Source organism: Ailuropoda melanoleuca, chromosome 12 (genome assembly GCF_002007445.2).
Source record: "Ailuropoda melanoleuca isolate Jingjing chromosome 12, ASM200744v2, whole genome shotgun sequence".
NCBI lineage: Eukaryota > Metazoa > Chordata > Mammalia > Carnivora > Ursidae > Ailuropoda > Ailuropoda melanoleuca.
The window spans coordinates 4,571,198-4,591,823 of NC_048229.1; the positions used below are offsets into that span (position 1 = coordinate 4,571,198).

The 20,626-nt window shown below is 55.0% G+C and overlaps 1 protein-coding gene across 1 annotated transcript in view; it reads right to left on the minus strand.

Annotated features, from left to right (window-relative positions):
* The window catches only part of AACS (acetoacetyl-CoA synthetase), a 57,590-nt gene that overhangs the window by 12,407 nt on the left and 24,557 nt on the right, over positions 1 to 20,626 (minus strand). The window contains exons 6-12 of the mRNA XM_034637938.1: positions 19,711 to 19,857; positions 19,457 to 19,538; positions 16,194 to 16,341; positions 11,231 to 11,311; positions 7,812 to 7,936; positions 3,283 to 3,347; positions 3,015 to 3,137 (exon numbers count right to left, since the gene is read on the minus strand). Coding sequence (XP_034493829.1) covers positions 3,015 to 3,137; positions 3,283 to 3,347; positions 7,812 to 7,936; positions 11,231 to 11,311; positions 16,194 to 16,341; positions 19,457 to 19,538; positions 19,711 to 19,857 — 771 coding nt within the window. The remainder of the gene's footprint in view (positions 1 to 3,014; positions 3,138 to 3,282; positions 3,348 to 7,811; positions 7,937 to 11,230; positions 11,312 to 16,193; positions 16,342 to 19,456; positions 19,539 to 19,710; positions 19,858 to 20,626) is intronic.

A 20,626-nucleotide genomic window follows, 5' to 3' on the forward strand; every position in this document is an offset into this window, starting at 1 on the left:
GTGCTGCTTTTCAAGGAGAAATGAGAGAGGTGACTTAGAAATTGCTGCAAACTGCCCGTGTCGGGGTGATTTATTTTTGACTGAGTCTTCCTGCTGGATGAGAGTCAAAATAAATGACCTCTCGTGGTCACAATGAAATTTGCAACTCAGGCTCTTGGAAAACGGAAGCTTCGCCCACAAGTTCTACCCCCCAGGCCTCGCATGGGCAGATGGCTCACACGCAGGGGCCCTCTGCTGCGGCTCACGCACACTCAGCCGCCGCAGGGGCCGCACCCCTGGGGTCCGTGCAGGTCTCACAGAAGACAGACCGTGTCAGGTGGGAAGCACTCCAGCACCAGGAAGGAGCTCGAGAGGGAGTCAGATCCTGGGAGCCGCCGAGAGAGGGGAGGCAGGAGCCCCGGAGGCTAGACCCACCGCTGCCGACGACTGTCCCCTTGCTCGGGCACTCGGGGCAGGAAGGACCCTGAGGGGGACGTGAGCAGGGGTGCACACGGAGCCGGCCGGGCACGGGCCCCTTCCTGAACCCAGCGACTCCTCTGTGTGTGTGTGTGTGTGTGTGTGTGTGTGTGTGTGTGTGTGCCTGGAAGATGGCCCCGTAACCGACGCAGCATCCCTCCTTCACCGTGCCGGCAACCAGCAGGCTTTCACTCTGGCCTCGACTCTAAGCTGATTTTACTTCTTCCCTCGGACAGAGGCCGGCAGTGTGATGTCCTCCCTGCCTTCTGCTGGCACCTCGAGTTATGGCTGGTGTGCCCCAAGAAAATGAGAACCGTGTTCATCTCAGTGGCCGGCAAGGTCTGAACAGCACTCCAGGCCCCAGGCAGATGTGAGCACTGCCCCCCGAGGCTTGGGATGCTCTCCAGGTGATGCTGGGACGCACAGCACCAGCCCAGGGCTGAGGGGCTGAAACATGCCGCTGTTCCGATAGGCACCACTCAGACATACTTGCCGAAGCTTCTGTAAACCGGCATTCTGGGCAGGTAACGCGTGCGACACAAGACCCAGAACTCCGGGAGGCTGAGGAATGGATGTAAGCCTCCCTGCCACCCCGGAGAGGGTCTCTCTGCAAACAATCTTCTCATATACACAGGGCACTTCCTGCTTTTCCCCAGAGAATCTTGAAGAGTGTTTTGTGTCACGACAAGAGAGCTATTATGTTTCAAGGCTTCACGGCATTCCATAGAGTGATACACAGGCAGCAAACATTTATAGATGTCAGCTGTCACGAGGCCAATGGCCCCGCTAAATAAATGGCCAGAGCCCCGGCACGTCCGCCCGCTCGGTGGGCAGCGTTCGCATGGAAAGGCCCCTGCAGGTCACACGGTACAATCCACCCCTTTTAAGGCAGGCAAACTGAGGCCCAGAGGGAAAAGGGATGTCCCAAGTCCACTCTCAGATGCCGGCGGGACCCCTGCCCACCCTGCTCACCAAAACAGCTCAAGACCCCCAGCCTTGGGCCACGCGTCCAGCTGGAAGGCAAAGGGCTGGCCGGGGAGCCTCGGGCTTCAAGCACATCACATGGCACCTTTTAAAGATGTGTTTTCAGAAAAATAAAGTCATCTAAAGATTCCAATGAGCTACGATAGACTTCACTCCAAGTCACGCTGTTAAGGGGGAAAATATGGGACAGTGTGAACCCCAAGTTAAACGGGTCTCGCCCCATCGACACACGCTCCCCCACCTACGTACAGACACCTCTTAGAGGAAACAAGCACAGGCTTCTTGGGGAAGGAGGGCAGGGTGGCGGGGTGCGCACCACTCTATTTGGATTCTGAGGATCTCGTAACATGCACCAACTGTCTTCATATAACTCATGTTAGGAAAAAAGTGAAGAGGAAAAAAAGTCACTTGAAATCCCAATGCCCATACACATACCTCGGGTGTACCCACCCCCCACACGTTCCTCTTCTCGATCTACAAAAATGACCACACTTAAAATTCTGCAATCTGCTTCTCTCGCTCAACGTATCACAACTTTCTTTCCGTATCAATAAATACGTTTCCATCTAAATAAGAATTTTCATCGTATCCCTCCTAACAGCTGCAGAAATTAGAGATGCACCATAAATTATTCAATGAATTCCCTACTACCGGCATACAGGTAATTTCCAGCTTTTAACGAACATAAACAACGTTGCAAAAATTGTTCTCATCCATGGCCAATCCTTATTATTTACAGATTCTGTATTTGCAAATTTTCCTACTCACTAAAATGTATAATCTCAAAATCAATACTCGGGGTGCTTTCAAGGTCATCTGCGAACATGAGCCGAGTGGTGGAAATCTCGAGATGCCCCCCACGCACATCCCCAGCTGCAGGGCAACAAGGCAGGTCCTGCTCTGGTTTCAGCTCTCGCTGTAGAGAAGACCGGGGGACAGGGAGGGCAGGGGCCGGGAGCCGGCTGCAGTGCACCCTGTTGGGGGCGGCCCCAGCAAGTCAACACTTCTGAACCTCATTTTCTCTTCTGTAAAATAGAGAGCATAGAACCTACCAGAAAAGGTTGTTTTCAGAATATAAGATTAGGGGCACCTGGGTGGCTCAGTCGTTAAGTGTCTGCCTTTGGCTCAGGGCATGATCCCAGGGTTCTGGGGTCGAGTCCCACATTGGACTCCATGTGCCACACTGGGAGCCTGCTTCTTCCTCTCCCACTCCCCCTGCTTGTGTTCCCTCTCTCGCTGGCTGTCTCTCTATCAAATAAATAAATAAAATCTTAAAAAAAAAAAAAAAGAATATAAGATTATAATTGACGTGAGCCACGTGTATATGTGTGTGTACCTTCCCCCAGAAGCAATGGTTCAGTAGTCTCTAATTTAGAGACCTTCTAGAACTTAACTATCATGAACAAGAAGAGCCAACCGTGCAGAGATGTGAGCCCTGCTGTTTACTTGGGACAAATTCAAGACGGTGGACCTGCCGGGTCAGAGACTGTGCACGCTTACGGGGGGGCCAGCCTGGTCATGCCCCATTTCCTCTGCTTCCTCCCGAACCCCCCCCCCCACGGCACAAGCCATACCAGAGATGGAGCCCAGGAGGACACCGCTCTTGACGCAGCTGTAGACGTAGTCATAGCTCTGGGCTTTCAGAGGGGAGCCGGTGGACAGGATCGTATGAAGCGTCTGGAGGCTGTGGGTTTCCGCTAGGGCGAAGAATCACAGAGATATTAAAACTAAACCCGACACCTTTGTGCTGGCTTGCGTGCAGGAACCAAGTAACAGAGCAGCTCTGGATTCCCTGGCTGGCAAGACAGGGAGTAGGCCAGGAGTCCTGACAGGCACACTTACCTGGCTTCATGTTTTTCTCTTCAAGGACAGCCAGCCACTTGGCACCCGTTCCAAGGATGGTGATGCTAAGGGCACAGGAGGGAAGGAAAACAGAAACTCTCCAGGCTCCTGCTTATTCCACGCTCCAGAGCTTTCTAAAATTAGTGACTCGTTTCTGGCAAGTTTGCAAAATCCAAGACACATCATTTTTCCGGGCTGAATTAATACCTAGTGTTCGGTAAACACCTGTGTTGACTGCGGGGTTCAGCAGGGACGGGTCTGCACACTGACTCCAACACACACGGAGCCCAGGTCCCCTGAACAAGTGGCTCCGTGTAAAAGACAATGACTCGCGCATCAACCCACGATCTTCCCAACGGCAGGGTATTTGCCCTTTAGGGACCAAAGGAGGCCATAAAATCGAGACCCCCTCAAATTCCAGCCTCACACGTTCCCCTTCCGCAGAGGTGGAGAGGGCGGTGGGACCCTCTGTTGGAGCAGTGGTTCCTCTGAGTGTTTGGGACCCACGCCCTGTTCTTAAATGAGCTCACACGTCCATCAAACTTACAAAATCGCAGCTCTTCTCGTTTCAAATGCTTAGAGTCTACAGTCCTGTCCCCCATGTCCGCACTCGGGGAACGACACTATGCGGAGCGCAAATCACTGTGTTCCGGGGGAGAGCGCTATTTCTCGTTTCATTTCCCTCCTCAGCTGCCCTTGCAGCCAGGCAGCCCCTGACCTGTAGACCATCTTCCTAACTAAACCAGCGTCCCCCTCTAGGGAGACAGCCACATGCTGGCTGACACCAGGAGGCACAGGGCCTCAGGGCCCTTGGCACCTCGGGGCGGCCGGCTGGGACGGCCCCTCGAGGTTGCTGTCATTCGTCCCTCCCGGCCCCCCTGCTTCACCACCACCACCCTGCCACCAGTAAGCCCCCCACTGAGACCTCAGGCACATCCTGGGTTGCTATACCCTAGAGGCGGCTGTTTTGGGAGGGGGAGGACGTGGGGAGGCGTACACAACCCTCTCACGTCCCCTGTGCTTTCTGCATTAACTCAGGCAGTCTGGTTCACTAACTCGAGATCACCTCCAAGGACTAAGGTGTCACCCCTTCAGGAATAGCTACATTTTAACAGAAGACCAGGGACCCTATCGCCCTCTGATGGTGGAGCAGTGACCGCTCCCAGCCACCAGCCCCAAGATGTCCCATCACCAAGCACAGCAGAACAACATTCATTTTTCTGCTCATCCCCTTCCCCCCAACCCCGCGAGATCAATGGCTCTCAATCAGTGGTTCTTTCCATATCCCTGTGAACCCTGACCTTGGCAATGTACGGAGACTCTGAGCAGGTGCCGGGCCTGGGTCACAGGCCTGCCTGTCTGGAGAACGGGAAGGTCTGCCCACCCGCGTCCAGGGCTTGCAGGAGATTCAGCTCACAAAGCACAGGGGCTTTGTGTGGGTGCTCGGCACTGCGTGTTTTTAGGGAGTCCAGCTGGGAATCACGGCACGAAGCATGAGGCAGCTTCCCAGCTGGACAGGTGTCAGCCGCAGTGCCCCACGGGCAGCTCACAGACAGTGCCTCCAAGGCCACCCACCGTCCCTGGGGAACTCCATCCGCCTAAGGCCCGCCAGTCTCCCCACGTCTGCCCTCGCCCCCCCCCCATTCCAAGTTCATCCTCCACACAGTAGCAAGACTTAGCCTTTAAAACTACAAACCAGGGTGTATTGCTTCAAACGTTCCCATGGTGTTGCATTTCACGCAGAAAAGCACCCACCGTCCAAGCCGGCCTGAGAGCCCCTGAGGGACCAGCCTCCTGCCCCCCGCCTCCGCCGCCGGCCCCATATCCACTCTTCACATTCACAGCACAGGGGTCTCCCCCACACACCTATCCTAGTCCACCTTAGGGCCCAGGCACTTGCCACCCCTCTTCCTGGAACACGTTTCGTGTCCCCTCCCCAGGCCTGAGGTTCAGGCCCCAGTGCCCTTGCCTCCAGGGGCGTTCCTGACTTCAGGGCACCAACAGCACGTGGACAGGGACCCGCTCACCTCCGCCACCGCTGTGCACACCCCAGGGCCCAGCAGGGCACCTGGCGCAGAGCAGACACCCAAAGATGTGCGAGTGTGGACATGACCCTGGCAGACGGCGGTCCAGCAAGTCCCCTCTGCCAGATGAGCCTGCCAGTCCCCACCGGGCGCCACCTAGGCCTCTCCTACCCAGAGACCAGTGACACAGGGTAACTCAGGTGGCTTTGATGCTTGCCCAGGTACACGCAAAACCTGGACAAAAGACTCCAGAGCTCCGGCCCCAACTCTAACCCGAATACTCCCCAAGCCAGACTCCCAGAGCCCAGAAATACACCCCAAGTGACAAAGAAAATTCGTCTTTTAGAAGAATTTTGTGGGACACATGAGTGGCTCAGTCAGTTAAGTGTCTGCTTTCAGCTCAGGTCATGATCCCAGGGTCCTGGGATCGAGTCCCACATCAGGCTCCTTGCCCAGCAGGGAGCCTGCTTCTCCCTCTGCCTGCCGCTGCTCCAATGCTTGTGCTCACTCTCTCTGACAAATAACTAAATAAAATCTTAAATAAATAAATAAACAAACGAATAAATAAAAGAATCTTGCTTGTGTCTACAAAATAAATGCTCCATTTTCAGACATGTTAGTAAGTCTCTGAGCTGACACATTGATAATCGGCAAAGATTTCATTCCTACGTTAGCTGATGTTATTTAAAAACCCAGAGGCTCTGAAATGGCCCGCAAGGACCCTGCTGTCCATCAGCTTGGGAGAGCCACTCCTCTCGCCACAGACAGGCAGGATTTTATGTGACCATATGTAACTCAGTTTTAATTTTCAGCAGGGGGGCACAGCTCAGATGAAGGTCTCCCGCCACACCTGAACTGCACCCCTCCTTCATTGGCCGTTGGCAGTCGGAGCAGGTGTTTGAGGCCTGCTGTCCTCCCAAGCACCCCTCCCCCCAGCTCCTGCGGGACTGCAGAGCTGTGCAGCCTCGATGAACTGAGCAGGGAAGCTCCTGGCAGGTCCAGAGGGGCCCTGAGGACCGCCAAGGCCACATCTCCAGCAACGTCTGGGGCACGAGCCAGTGGGGCTGATGGAAGGCAGATGCTCAGGACGTGCTTACCACATACCTGTGAATGCTCAGACACACATACACGCACACTCATTTACACACATATGTTCACGCACACACACTCATGCGCACGCACAACCATATATGCACTCCCTCTTGCTTGCACATATTCACACTTTCATATACTCGCTCACACGTGCACATACACTCATCCCCACATGCAGACATACATACTCTTGCCCACACATGCACATACACACTCTGCATACTTGTGCACACATGCAGACACATACACAAGTGCATACACACACACACACACCAAAAAACGTCCCCACCTGGAGCCTGGCTCACAGGTATTAAGGGTAAAGCTCTTAAAGTCATATCAGTTCCCAGGGATTCGATTAACCTTTTGCTGGAAACAGTCTCATTAGGAAATAAGCTTCCTCACCAATATTGTGAGCCAAATGTCAGGATTTAAATATTACCCAGGCCAGACAAAGTTATATTTGAAATATTAATGGCCAAGGATTTAAAAACATTAGTGGCTCCTTCCGTCTCCCCACCGTGAACAGACTCAAACTTAGAGTAATGAGCACGTTGCAGACCACGGTTGCTGCTATGGTCTCACTCCCGGAGCCATGATCATTAGGCCAACAGTGACCACGGGCTGCAAGGGGGAGGAGGCACCCACCAGTTATGATTAATTCATCAGCAGAGAAAACACTCACAGAACGGTCCCCTGACACTTTCCCCCAGTGCTGATGAGGAGGGGAACTGGGAGAGGGAGGGCCCTGCACCCTTCCCCACGCTCTGCCTCTGCTCTTCAGAACCCCTGCCTGTCGCCGGAACAAGGAACGAGCCGTTGGCAGGATGGCCTGAGGGAACAGACGCCCTCACACACCTGCAGGAGCATTTTGGAGCAACCTTGTGACGGGTCCGAGGAGACTCCAGGGGACAGCTGACAAAAGCAGGACTGTCCTCTCGCCATGGGGCTCAGAAGGCCAGCGGGGGGAAGCCCTGACCCTGTGAATGCCCCAGTGCTGGGCTCTGCACCTGCCCTTCACGGACGTATCCACACCATCCCCCAAACAGCCTGTTTTACATCCCACTCCTGGAGCTGGAGGAGCCCTGCGTGAGACAGACTCCTCGCTGGCCTTGGCTCCCTTTCTCCTGGGCTTTCCCAGCAGTTCTCAGCTTCCAGAGTTGCAGACACAAGATCCCATTCCCTGTCCTGATACCCTGATGTTTCGGACTCACTCCTGGCCCTGGGGGTGGCCCCCATCTCCTCGGTCGGTCCCTGTCAGGACTGCCTCCCCCTTCCCACCCACCTTGGCAACTTCAACCTCCCGCGCCCTCCCGCGCCCTCCGAGGGGGCCAAGCGCTCCCACAAGGGCACCAATACCACAGCAGTCAACAGCAGCATTTCTCTGTGGCTGAGCATGGCACCTCAGGCACCTACCCTATCCTGTCAACCAGGTCCCAGAGCACGTTGGGCGTGGGCACCAGGGGGGAGCCGTCATACAAGACCACGGCTGCCCCCGTGGCAAGAGCAGACACCATCCAGTTCCACATCATCCAGCCGACCTGGAACAGACAGAAGGAGCACAGTGTCAACTGAGCACTGGGCCAGGTGCCCTCGCCTCTGTCACTCAGCCTCTCATGTCCCTAGAAAACCTCCTGAAACTGAGCCAACAGTTGGCAAGAACCCATCTCCAATGCACGAGGTTTGCCCCAGCAATTCCATGCCAAGAGTCGCTCATACGGAGCCACGCACACATGCGCGCTAAGATGGGTCAAATGGTGCTCGCTGCAGCCTTGCTGGGGACAATGGGAGACGGAAAACAAGGAGACGCCCACCGACACAGAAGTGGTCCCACGCACGCACCCGCTGTGGAACACCACACATCGGATCTGCAAAGCCGCATCAGACGTTTGGAACAGCACGTGGCAAGCTTTCAGGAGTCAGCCCACCGCAGCCGTTCACAAGAATGAGGTCTGCGCTGACGCGGACAGTCTCTGAGACGAGCTTACATGTAAAACAAGACAGCACACAGGGTGCAGCATAACCCCATCCTCACCCAGGAAAGCGTGGCCGTGCACAAGCCGGAGACCTGGGCAGACCTCGACACATGCCATGAGCCACGGGAACACGCAGACCACATGTGTGAGCACGACCAACGCGGCTGCCCCTGGACCCAGGAGGACACCGACGTCTCACCACGCACTTGTGTGTGCTATGTGAAATGTTTCCCGTATCAAGTAAGGCCTTTTTTTGGTTATTTAAGAAAAATTTTAAGGCAAAAAGGTGCTCACAAGCCCACTGGCAACAGTGTTCCCATCCATGCAGGGGAACCTGTGGGCGGTTCCGGAGCGGAACCAACACAGCCGGGGAGCCGGGGAGCCGGGGAGCCGGAGAGCCGGAGGGAAGCTCCAGCAGGCTTCTCTGCCCAGGAGGCAAGGAGGGCCAGGAGGATGCCCTGCCGGCAGGACCGCCCCGCCCCGAGCCCCTGTGTGCAGATCCCACAAGGTACCGGGCAGCACATGACGGGGCACCCCAAGCAGCCCTCCGGTGCACCCCGGCTAAGAACCCCCAGACGAGGGCACGTAAGAGACAACAGGCACAGAGCCTCAGCAAGCAGGCCACCCTCGGCCTGGGTGACGGGCTCAAGAACCCAGCGGGCCCCTGAAAAACTACCGGTCCCTCCCCTCAGCAACACCAGCACTGGGGTCACCCAAAAATCTCAGATTAGTTGAGCTGCCTTTTAACAAGGTTTTAATATCCCTAGTTGAGTTTCTTTCACTAAGGAATTACTCTTAACAAAGAAACCAGCACCGGGCTGCCCAAGCACAGCGGCCTGGCCAACTCACTGTCCGAGGAAGCTGTCAAAGTCGGTCGGCAAGGGACACGGCACAGGCCGGGCTCGGGCCGCGGGGACCCCCGCAGCCTCTGGCACCCGAGGCTGGGGGCGCCAGCAAGCTCCAGGAAAAAGCCACCTGCCCCTCCCTCCCAGGCAGGATGCTTCAGGAAAAGTGAACTGCCTCTGGGAAAACTGCTCCAGATCTGAGTTCTTCTCATTATGTACTTGCCCTCAATGTAAAACCCGGGCATTTTAAACAAGTCCCAGGGAGGCAGCTGAGTTGGACATTGTTGTACCTGCCAGGGTCTCCCTGCAATTCAGAAGACGCTTCACCAACGCTGCTGGGCTTTCCCGGTGAAAAGGGCCCAGAGCCTGGCGGTGCCCCGCACCACTGGCCCGCGTGTGGGGACGGCGTCAGGAAGGTCTGGGATAAATCCCTGCAGCTGACGGAAACCCCAATTGTTGGGTCCAAGCCCTTGTTTTTCAGCTCAACACGCCGAGCGATGAGGCAGCCTGTGCGTGGCCACACGTCCGGAGTGCTCCCAGAATCCCCCTCCTGTGAGTGCGTGCAGTCCTGGGCTCCCTCCCCAAGGGCACAGCCAGGGCCCCGGCCTTCAACCTCACGGGCTAGGAACACACCTCCAACATTCGGTTTCCTTAAAAACTCAGCACAGAATTGTCATCCAGGAAACAGAGCCAACTCACTTTGAAACCTCTTTTGATATTTGCCGTTGGAAAAAGCCAACTTTGAGTTTTCCCCTCTTGGGGTAAAACACCACTTCCTTTAACTCATCTTAAATGTTCATCCTACAGAGTTCAATGAGGACAGGAGTAACTCCAACTGCTCGAACCCAAGCTTTGGTTTAATGATGCATATCCCACACTAAGCCACGAGAATGGCTGGAGGCTGGACCCCATCTATCCCATGTCCCAGTGACATCTGACCCAGAGGACACTGGTTTCTGCTGTGCCGTCTGCTTTCCTTGGTACCTGGGCCCCCTTCCTTGCTCGGCGAATGCCGCAGCCTTTCTAGGACTCGTGAAACACCTCAGTGAGACGTGAGGTGGCCAGGCAGACCAGCCCAGTACCCAGGCTCGGCCACAAGGTACACCAGCAAGGACTCGCGGCAGAAAAGAACTCCTGTGAGTGGTGTGACCGGGTGGCTCAGTCGGTTAAGCGTCCAACTCTTGATTTCAGGGTTGTAGGATGCAGTCCCACATGGGGCTCCATGCTCAGTGGGGAGCCTGCTTGTCCCTCTCCTTCTGCCCCTCCCCCTGTTGGCAAGCTCTTACACGCACATCCACTCTCTCTCTCTAAAAGAAATAAAAGAAGTCTTTAAAAAAAAAACAACTCCTTCTGTGAGGGCAGCACCAGCCAACGCATGCACGGGCTTGGCAAGGTGGCAGCCTCAGCCGCGTGCCCACACCCAGGACAGGGGGCCTCCCGGCCTGGTCCTGCAATGGGGAGCAGCTCTGGTCCCCAGGATAGTCTCAGGCCCAACCTGGCCTCCACACCTGGACCCCCTGCTGTCACAGTAATCGGGAGAGCCATCTGGATACGTTTCCTATTTCCACTCCAACAAACTGCCACAAACTTGTGGCCTAAAACACCACAAATTCATTATGTGGGCATTCTGGAGGTCAGAAGTCCAAAATCAAGGTGTCGGCAAGACTGTGCTCCTTCTGGAAGCTCTAGGGAGGAATCTCTTTGCTCACCTTTTTCCAGCCTCAAAAAGCCACTCACATCCTCTGGCTCATGACCCCACTTCACTCTGAACTCCGCTTCCGTCGTCCCATCTCCTTCTCTGACCCTGACCCTCCCGCCTCCCTCGTACCAGCACCCGTGAGCTCCCGTTGGGCCTGCCCGGCTAACACAAGAGAATGCCCCCGTCACAAAACCCTTGATCGAATCACACTGGCCCTGAAGGGACCAAAGCGAGCAACGGGAGGGACGCAGAGGACAGGAGGGCACCCAGCCTGCCACACACCCTGGCTCCTGGCACCCTCGGGAGCCCGCTTACCGTGGTATAATACAGCATGATGTCGCCGCTGCCCATGTTGCCGTGAAGAACGTGCTCCTTCAGGTGCTGGATGAGGGTGCCCTGGGGAGAGGCAGGACGGCAGCATGAGCACACACAGCCCAGACGCAAAGCCCCGGGGGAGAGCCAGCCTCCCTCTCCTTTCCAGGAGGAAGCAGACTTCTGAGCACGCTTGCTGCAATGAGCAGGATTCCCGAGGCATCCTGCAACCGGACCCGAGAGTCACCGAGCACCGGGATGCAGCATCTGACGCGCTCCAGCTGGCCTGCAAGCTCCAGCCGCCACAGAGACCAGAAGCACGGTGGGACCCCAGGCAGAGAGGAGCGGGAAGGCAAAGTCAAGGGTAGGGGCAGAAGGATGGGAGCGCGACACAACAGCACGATGGGAAGCGCGGTGACAAGGCAGTGCCGGGGGGATGCGGCCGCCACGCCTCCGCAGCACTCTGGGAGCCTCACACCACCACACCCTGCTTTCAGCCCCAACACCCAGTCAGACCCCCAACCCTCACGCACCATCTACCATTTCCTTACCTCAGCGTTTAACAGGAGCTGTGAGTGCACGGCCCGGTGCTCCAGAGCGGTCGGCACAACAAGCCCCCTCCCCTGCCCCCACGCCTCCAGTGGCCGTGCGCCCACGTTCTGTGTGTTTCCAGGTATACTCCTGGCCTATCAGCATGTATTTATCTCTGCTGGCTTTTTATCTGCACATGTCATCCTGCACTTTGCTTTTTCCACGTAACATACCTCGGAGCTCTTTATCCATGCACCGAGAGCTCCCTTGAGTTTTATTTTCAGCTCTGTAATATTCCACCGCCCACACCCCTCCTGCTGAACTCGTCCTGTCTGTCTGCAACTCACGGGGGGCGGGGGGAGCACCCCATCTCCAAGCACCGCGCAGAGGGCAGAGCAAGGGGCCCTGCACCAGCCACTTAGCGTCTCTCAGCCTCGGTGCTCCCATCTGTGCGTGGATCTCATACACGATCCCGAGGCTACAGGGGGCACTGCCCCTCGGAGGCCCCTGCAGAGGGCGGCCACCACACTTCAGTCCGCTCCACAGATGGGAGTACCCGGCTGGTGGCAACGGGCCCCCGTTGTTTAGGGACTATCGGGGCTGAAGCGAGGATCCACGTATCACAAATCGTACCCAAGAGAAATAAAAACAAGCCAGCAGGGGGAGAGGATCCCTTTCAAACCCCAAAGGAAACAACCCTACCCAAGTCTCCCGCTCCAGAACATGTCTGGAACGGAGGCCGTCGCCAGGCCCATGAGGAGCAGCAGGGACCACAGACGCTCGGGGGCTGGGCAGACCTCAGCACAGGACCACCTGCAGATGCCGGGTCTCCAGTAGCTCTATGGAGCATGCAACATGAGGGTCGGGAACAGCCCCCCACCCGAGGGGGTCACAGGCTTGAGAGCGAAATTGCACGACACAGCACTCTCCCTCGGAGTCGGCCGGGGGGGCAGGCATCCGCCTGGGGACAGCATTGCTTCAGGAACTCTCACAGTGAGCATGAAACATTCACACGCCAAGTCCACTGACAGGGCCAGAGGCTCCCTGACGACAGGAGCCTGCAGCAAATCCCCCTCCCGTGTTTTTCCTTAAAATCATCATTTGGTTCAGACCTGTTTCTCCACCGGTGCGGTTGGCTCTGAGCCTGGCCTATTTATAACCCTACATCTGTTCGCCTGCTCCTCCCCTCTCAGGCAGCACAAAACGAGCCCGGCTTTGCTTCTCTCTCAAGAATCTCTCTGAATGAACCTTAATTCGCAGCAGTAGTTTTGCTCTTAATTTTTAAGTATTTATGGCTGAGTCTGAGAGAAGGAAGTATGGGCAACATGACTTCGTGCATCTCAAGCAAAAAGAGGAATTTAATTTCATAGAAAGAAGAGGGAAGCTGCTTTCTGAGACCTCTTGTCGACTCGGAAAGCACAAGCCTGCAAACCAGGAACAGCACCCCCAATAAAGTGGGGGGGGCAGCTCTCCGTCCCCTCACTGTGGCCCTCGGCCCCGCTGTCTCCAAGGTTCCTGTTGACGGGACTCTTGAGCAGAACAGGCAAGATGCTTAGTCACTTCTCTGGAGATGTAAGAGCCCAGGGAAGACAGAATAAGTATGATTTTTCCTGACTTTTCCATACTCTAAATATACCAGGCATGATGATTTTATGAGCAAGCCACATTATATCTAATACATTTTTATGTTCCTCGCCTAAAAAAGTGACATTCACTATGCAAAAAGCACTAAAAATACAAGTGCAGTTAGACATTTCAGTTTTTTCCTAAAATGTCTGTTGTTTTGCCACACATATCCCACCCTTGTCTACAAGGTTTCTAAAAATGCTCTCTATAGCTCGTTAACAGGCCTGTGACCAGGCAGACCAGAGCTCCCCTCTCCACGGAAAATGTGATTCCAGCAACCACAGCAAAAGACATCTTAGACTCTGCACACACCCAACTTAATTTAATGAAACAGGATGGTTTGAACAACAAGGTCAACTCACTCCTAGGAAAAGGCAGTTCAACTTGGTTTGGCTGGTGTTACTGGCAGAAATAAAGCCTTCAGCCCCCTGGGGTCCCCCTCTCTCCTGCCCTGTGGCAGAAGTCACTGTGTCGTAACCTATGATCAGACCTCCAGCGAATCCAAATCCAGGTAATGGAGCTCAGCTAACTCCTTTCCCCATTCTGATGGAAACGCTCTGTGAAAAGCTGTAAAAGGCTTTAAAATGATTCAAATGTAAATGTCCCCTTTTTATGGAAGGGATTCAGACTGCTTCCAGGCATAGGGAACATCTGTAAAAGCTAAATGAACTAGAATAAGAGAAATTTCATATTTGATTTTCAAATGCCACCATCTTATCAAGCAATAGCTAAAAAGCCGTCTGTGAACAGGGGCTTTCTCCTGTCAGATAATCCCCTTCTTCTGAGCAGGGGGAGGAGAGAAGGCTATGACAGGTTTAACCAAAAGCCTGCCAGTATTTCTCCACCGTCCAGGCTCAGCCAACTGAGGGAGAAGTGGGACAGCAGGTCTGGAGAGAGCTGCAGAGCCGGCCAGGCAAGCCCAGGGCATCTAGAAGGACCGCCATGGGCACGGAGCACAGGGAGGAGGCTGGCTCCCAGACTGGCCCAGGAGACGTCCGAGTTCTAGACAGGGACTGTGCCTGAGTCAGAAAGAAGCTTTCCCATCAAGGGCAGGAGCGGGGTAGGATGACAAGAGGAGGCCAGGAGGGATCACGGTCGTAGAAAGGTACCAAATGCATGAGGAATAGTCTCTCTGAAGGGTGACCTGGTTAGATGACAAGTATGAAGTAAACGGACGTCGGTGCCTCCTGACTGGACGTACGGAGAAACATACATCATCACTTCCAGAAGGCGTCCGCCAGATCTAAGCAGCAGGATGCATCCAAGGAATCCACGGAGCCAGTCCGCAAGACTAGCAGCTGCGCTCCCCAAATGCCTATGTCTCGACAGGCGAAGGCAGGCTGAGGGGCTGCTCCGGGCCACGGGCTCCGGGCCACGGATGCTGCTGACAGCAGGCTGCTGCTCAGGGGGTCTTTGGGGGAGTGCAAGCACCCGAACGGGGGCCGCTCGTCACGTGACAGTATCATATAGACGCCCACTTTCCTGAACACGATGACCGGACGAGGGGTTTGTGGAGTTAGTTCTCGGGAGACACGTGCTGAAGTACTTGGGGGTGAAGGGCCGCACTCAGCAATTCACTCACAAGGGGGTCAGCAGAAAGCAAAAGAGCGTGAGTGTGCACACAGAGACAGAGGCCACGCAGAAGTCTTTTCAGAAAACGTCAGGAACGGATGCTGAGAACATCAACGTGGGCAGAGAGCAGCTGACGCGCCCGTGGAGCCCATTGTGCTATCCTGGCGGCTTTCCCACGGGCTCGTGATTGTTTCCAGCATAGAAGGGTAACATCTCTAATCAATATGGACAAAATCTCACACTTAGTAGCAAAGCATTATTTCAGTAAAGTCAAAAAGTCCAGTAAAGCTGGGAACGAGGAGTACGTGTTGTGGCTGAACTGGGGGTCCCCAAAGTCTATGTTGAAGCCCTGAGGCCCAAGACCTCCGACCGTGACTACAGAGGTGATGAAGTCAGTGCACCAGGGCAGGTCCTAATCCAATCTGACTGATGTCCTTACAAAAGAGGGAATTTGGACAAAACACGATGCCCAGGGATGAGCACCGAGGGAAGACCAAGTGAGGGCACAGGGAGAAGGCAGCCGTCTGCAATCCAAGGAGAGAGGCCTCAGCGGAACCCAACCCTGGACTCCCAATCTCAGACTTCCAGCCCGGGACCCATGAGAGGCACATGGCTCTTGTTCAAGCCGCCAGCCCGTGGTGCTTGGGGACGACGGCCCGAGCCGATGACTGCGGCCTGGTGAGCTTTTCTCAGCTACCCGCACTTTACAACATGACCCGGGACCTTTCCCGGTGTTTGACCACAGCCCACAGGCAGCTCTGTCTGACCACGCCATGGAGTACACCCGCACATCCACACACGCACTTCTAACACGACGGCCTCACGCACCCACACCAGCACCTCCCCCAACCCCTGATGTGCTCATGGCTGCTGTTGTCCAGGCTCTCCCTCCTTCTTTGTACAATGCCGGCAGGGCCCACCCACCGTGCTCACAAGCACCTACAGGGCCCTGGCCGAGTACACGCCTACCTCGGAGGCATTGTGGGGCCTCCGCACCCATCACAGCGGTGACAGGCACCACAGCAGCCCCTGGAAAAGGAGCACCTGAACAGCAGCTCTGAGTACCTAGGCTCAGATCTCCATGCTACCCCCACCTCATTGAAGAGGGACTGCGTGACGGAGTGTCTGGGGAGGGGGTGCAGTCTGGCTGGGGTGGGGCTTTGGGGTGCAGACTCGGATGGTCGTTTTCACCAGCTGGGAGTCCCCAGGGGAGCAGACAGAGAGTGGAGAGACATACCCCAGCAGAGTGCACCATGCACTTGGGTGCCCCGGTCGTGCCCGACGAAAACATAATGAAGAGTGGGTGGCTGAAGGGCAGCTGCTCGAACTCCAGCTGTGGGGCCTGCTCGCCTTTCCTGGTTGCAAGAAAATCATCCAGAAACACACTGGGGGCAAAACACACAGAAACAGACAGTGAACATTCCCGAATACTGGGCTGCATCTGCCGGGGCTTCCCGGGCTAGACGTGGCCGCGCGCTGCCCCCTACTGCTGCCTTGTAGGATTTCCGGGGAAAATGAACCTTGTTTGGAAGCTTTCGGTGAGGGAGGGGAGAAGTCAAATCTTTATGAATTCGAATTCACGCTAATTGAAGGGAACCGAACTGAACGAGCGAAGATTCCAAGTTGCTTTAGTAGCATGCTGACAGGGCCAAGGGCCGTCTCTTCTGAGACTCTTCGGAGTGCTTTAAGAAGCACTGTGCTGAAGATCTGTTTACAGTTACCACATCCCGTTTGTACGCAAACTCCGGGGAAGGAGGTTGGGAATCCAACTCCCATCTGCACAGCCCCCTGTGAGGGGCAGGGAGGGGAGGGAGGTACCAGATTCCTGAGATCCTCCACGGAAAGTCGGGGCGAGACGGTGGGCCGAGACCCAAAGACCAGTTTCTACGACAGAGACACTTCTAGGCAAATGTATCATGCATTACCACTGGAAACTACACCCGGAGGAGGACAAGAGCTAGGTACAAACCTCTACCCAGAAACAAATAAAATTAAGTCCAGTCACTGACTACCACCTAAGAAATCTGCCCCCAAAGCTGACATAAAGCGCCAATGCACGTGGCCGAAAACCAGCGAAAGAGGAAGGCGAACAGATTCGTTTTCTGAGCAGAAGCAGGGCAGCTGAAGCCACAGGCCCTCTTGGGAGAGGTGCTTTCTCTGCGTTGAGATGAGCAGGAATACTGATCCTGGCCTATCCTTCCGTTGGCTTAAAAGGGAGGAGGAGGAAAAAAAAAAAACTTGCCAATTTGACAAATGGAACTTCCTTTCAAGGAAGGGGGAGAATCAGTTAAACTCAGCCCGCAGCAATTTGCTAAGGGTAATTACTCTGAAACACAAATGCACACACACGAAAGGGGAGAACGGCACTATCTTGCATGGGAAGGCATCCTTAAGGATGAGGACGTCTCTTGGGGGAGGTGCAGAGGTTTAAAAAGGGCATCCAGAATAATTCAACTCTGAGCGGTAAACAAACAAAGCCTTCTGCTCCAGAGTGTCAGGAAATATTCGCTGTGGAACTTTCCAGCCAACGAAAGCCCCATTCCACCTCCACCTCCCCTTCGAATCCCATTTATACAAGTGCCCAGTCTAATCGGATACTTCACACAGAGAAAAACCTTTTCTTCCAAACGGTCTATAAATCACAGTAAAGAGCAATCACTTTTGTTGCTCTTCTAGAAATGAAAATCCCACGTGGCGGTCCCCCACCCCACCCCAGGTCTCCGGGCCCGGGCACGTTCTTGTTGGTCGTTTATCTATGGCATCCAGCAATCAAAGACCAAATGCCACGGAGCTCTAATTCCCAGAGCGGGACGGCGGGAGCTCTTGCATTACACCAGGCTAAATGAAGTGGCTAACGGGATTCCGCAGGATGCTCTCGTTCCATATCAACTGCTGATGAACACATTCAGAAGGATAAAAGTCGGGCCACCGTGGGGCCAGCGAGCCCGTCTGGTCTTCCTCCCAGCCTCCGTGTGTCACGGCCCCCAAAAGAAAGGCAGGGGAGCTGTGTGCGCAGTGAGAAAATGGGACCAGGGCTCGTCATCCGGCTGTCATTCATCAAGGCTGGCAGGGCTCCCACAGTCTCAGGGACGACCCAAGCGCCATAAGGGCCTGCTCATCCTGACCCAGATGCTCCGTGGGACGGAGCCCACTGCAGCTGGCGGCTACCCCCACTCACCAAGACAGAGGGACTGCCAGGGGCTACACTACGTGCCCTTGGCCCGGCATTAACTTACTGAATGCTCACAGCCAGGCTGTGAAGAAAGTGCTGTTATCATTCCCATTTTACAGATGGGGAACCCCAGGCACAGACAGGTGAATCCCTTACACGGGGTCACAGAGCTGACATCTGAACCCGAGCAGTCTGGTTTGAGACCCCAGCCCTCTGGGAAGAGTCACTTTGCCAGCAGCACCCTCTGTCCTCTGGAATCCGTGCACAGGCAGCTGCCCCCAAACCCTGCTCATCTCTCAAGGTCACCTCCGGTGCCACCTCCCCCAGACCCCATAGCCCTTCTCCCAGCCCCTGGGCACTTCCTGTCCCCCCCTCTCAAGGAGCATGGCTGTGTCTACCGGGCCCAGTGGTCACAGCTCGCCCTCCCTGCAGGTGGGTCTGGTCCCTCCCACACGACTGCCACCCCTGGAGCATAGCACCTAGACGTCCTCCCCTCAGCAGCCCTAGAAAGCAACCTGCACAAAACACCAAGTCACATGGTTGTCTGCCCCAATAAAAAGACCCCTGCAATCTCTTACCTGTCCTCCCACAGGGGACACAAGGACCCCCACAGGGAGAAAGGGAGTAAACACACCTGACCTCGGAACTCTCCCCCATGACAGTTTCAAGGAAGGGGAAAGAAGTATAACTCCAAGAATTTGGAGACACATTCAACTGTGACCAAACCATAACCCACTTCCTTAAGTCCTATTCCAAAATAAACTGCTCACAATACTATTTGGTACTTAAGGTGTGTGATAAACAGCTTATAAATGTCAGAAAAACAGGGGAAGACACTGTTAGCAATAGGGACAAAGAAAAGTTTCTAAAGGGGAAATACATACACGTGTGTGTGTTTACTGTGCACATACATGCATACACACACACACGTGCTTGTGATAATTTCCATTTCATCAGGGAGCTGNTTCTAAAGGGGAAATACATACACGTGTGTGTGTTTACTGTGCACATACATGCATACACACACACACGTGCTTATGATAATTTCCATTTCATCAGGGAGCTGGGCTTGACCTGACGCTTCAAAGGCACAGCAGAGAGAGACAGGGTCCTCCTGGGCTCTCAGTTCCCCACTAAGTGGCTGCGTGGCCTCGGGGGATTCACTCTGGGGCCTTGGGTGCCCATCTACGAACTGTGATTTTTAACCAAAACCTCCCACTCCTCTAAAATGCTACAGCACCCAGCGAAAGGATTCACAGAATCCACTACCCACTGGGACTTCCGGTGGGTTCTACCCGGAACCAGCGATCGGCGCGTGGCTGGCTTACCTATTTGGAATCTTGGAAATGTCTATCTTCTCTTTTGAGGCAATGTAAGGAATCAGCACCACCTTTTTCAAGTCTGGAAGTCCTGAGGGAGGGCAGGAGGAACACAGGCTTACAGGCCACAACATACTCAGGGGTTACATTTCTTACAACGTGTAACGCAACCGAGGGATGGGCGACACGGGGCTCTGGTGACCCCGCGGGCTCCCGCACCCTGCGCCCTGCCACGCCAGCTCAGACCCGTGAGAGCTACACACCTTTCACCACCCGCTGCAGCTTGTCCATGTGGCTGTACTCTTTGCCGTTGTACACGACGGCCTCCACGGAGAAGATGAGCTTCGGCTGGATTTGAGAAAAGCGGTCCAGAACACCCTGCAAGTGGAAAGAAAGGGTGGTCGCCGTCAGTCATGCAAACGGCAAACACCTTCAGCACCCAACGGGACCGTGTTGACGGAGAGAAGCAGCTAGAACCGGGCGCCAGCCTCACTCCTGTGTCCCTGTCTGCCAATGAAGAAAGCCCAGCAAACCACAGCTTGCACCTGAGACGTGAACATCACTTCCAGGAAAGCCTCGACATAAAGAAATACCAAAAGGACGCACAACATACACTGAAATAGCAAAACACAAGTTTATAAGACAGAGAAATTATGGGGCGAGTATTGGCACTTCCAGAAAGACCCCCCAATTCGCAGAAAGAGCCTCGAACACAGCTCCTCCCACGTACCGGCTAGAAGACTCACCTTCCAAAAAGGCAACTCGCACTTCCGTACTCTGGTTCTCTTCCAATCCCTGACTGAGGAGGTACGTGAATCCTACAAATGGTACTTTTTGCCCATGAAATGCACGACCCTATAAACGTGCACACTAATAAATAAGCCCCATTTAAACTCGGGGCGCCTAGGCGGCTCAGGTGGTTGAGCGTCTGACGCGTGGTTTCGGCTCAGGCGTGATCTCATCGGGCATGGGATAACCGAGCCCCAGGTCGGGCTCCACGCTCAGCCAGGAGTCTGCCTGGGACACCCTTTCTCTTTCTCTGCCCCTCCTCCCACTACAAATAATCTTTTTAAATAAATAGGGGCACCTGGGTGGTTCAGTCGTTAAGCGTCTGCCTTCGGCTCAGGTCATGATCCCAGCGTTCTAGGATCAAGCCCTGCATCAGGCTCCCCACTCAGC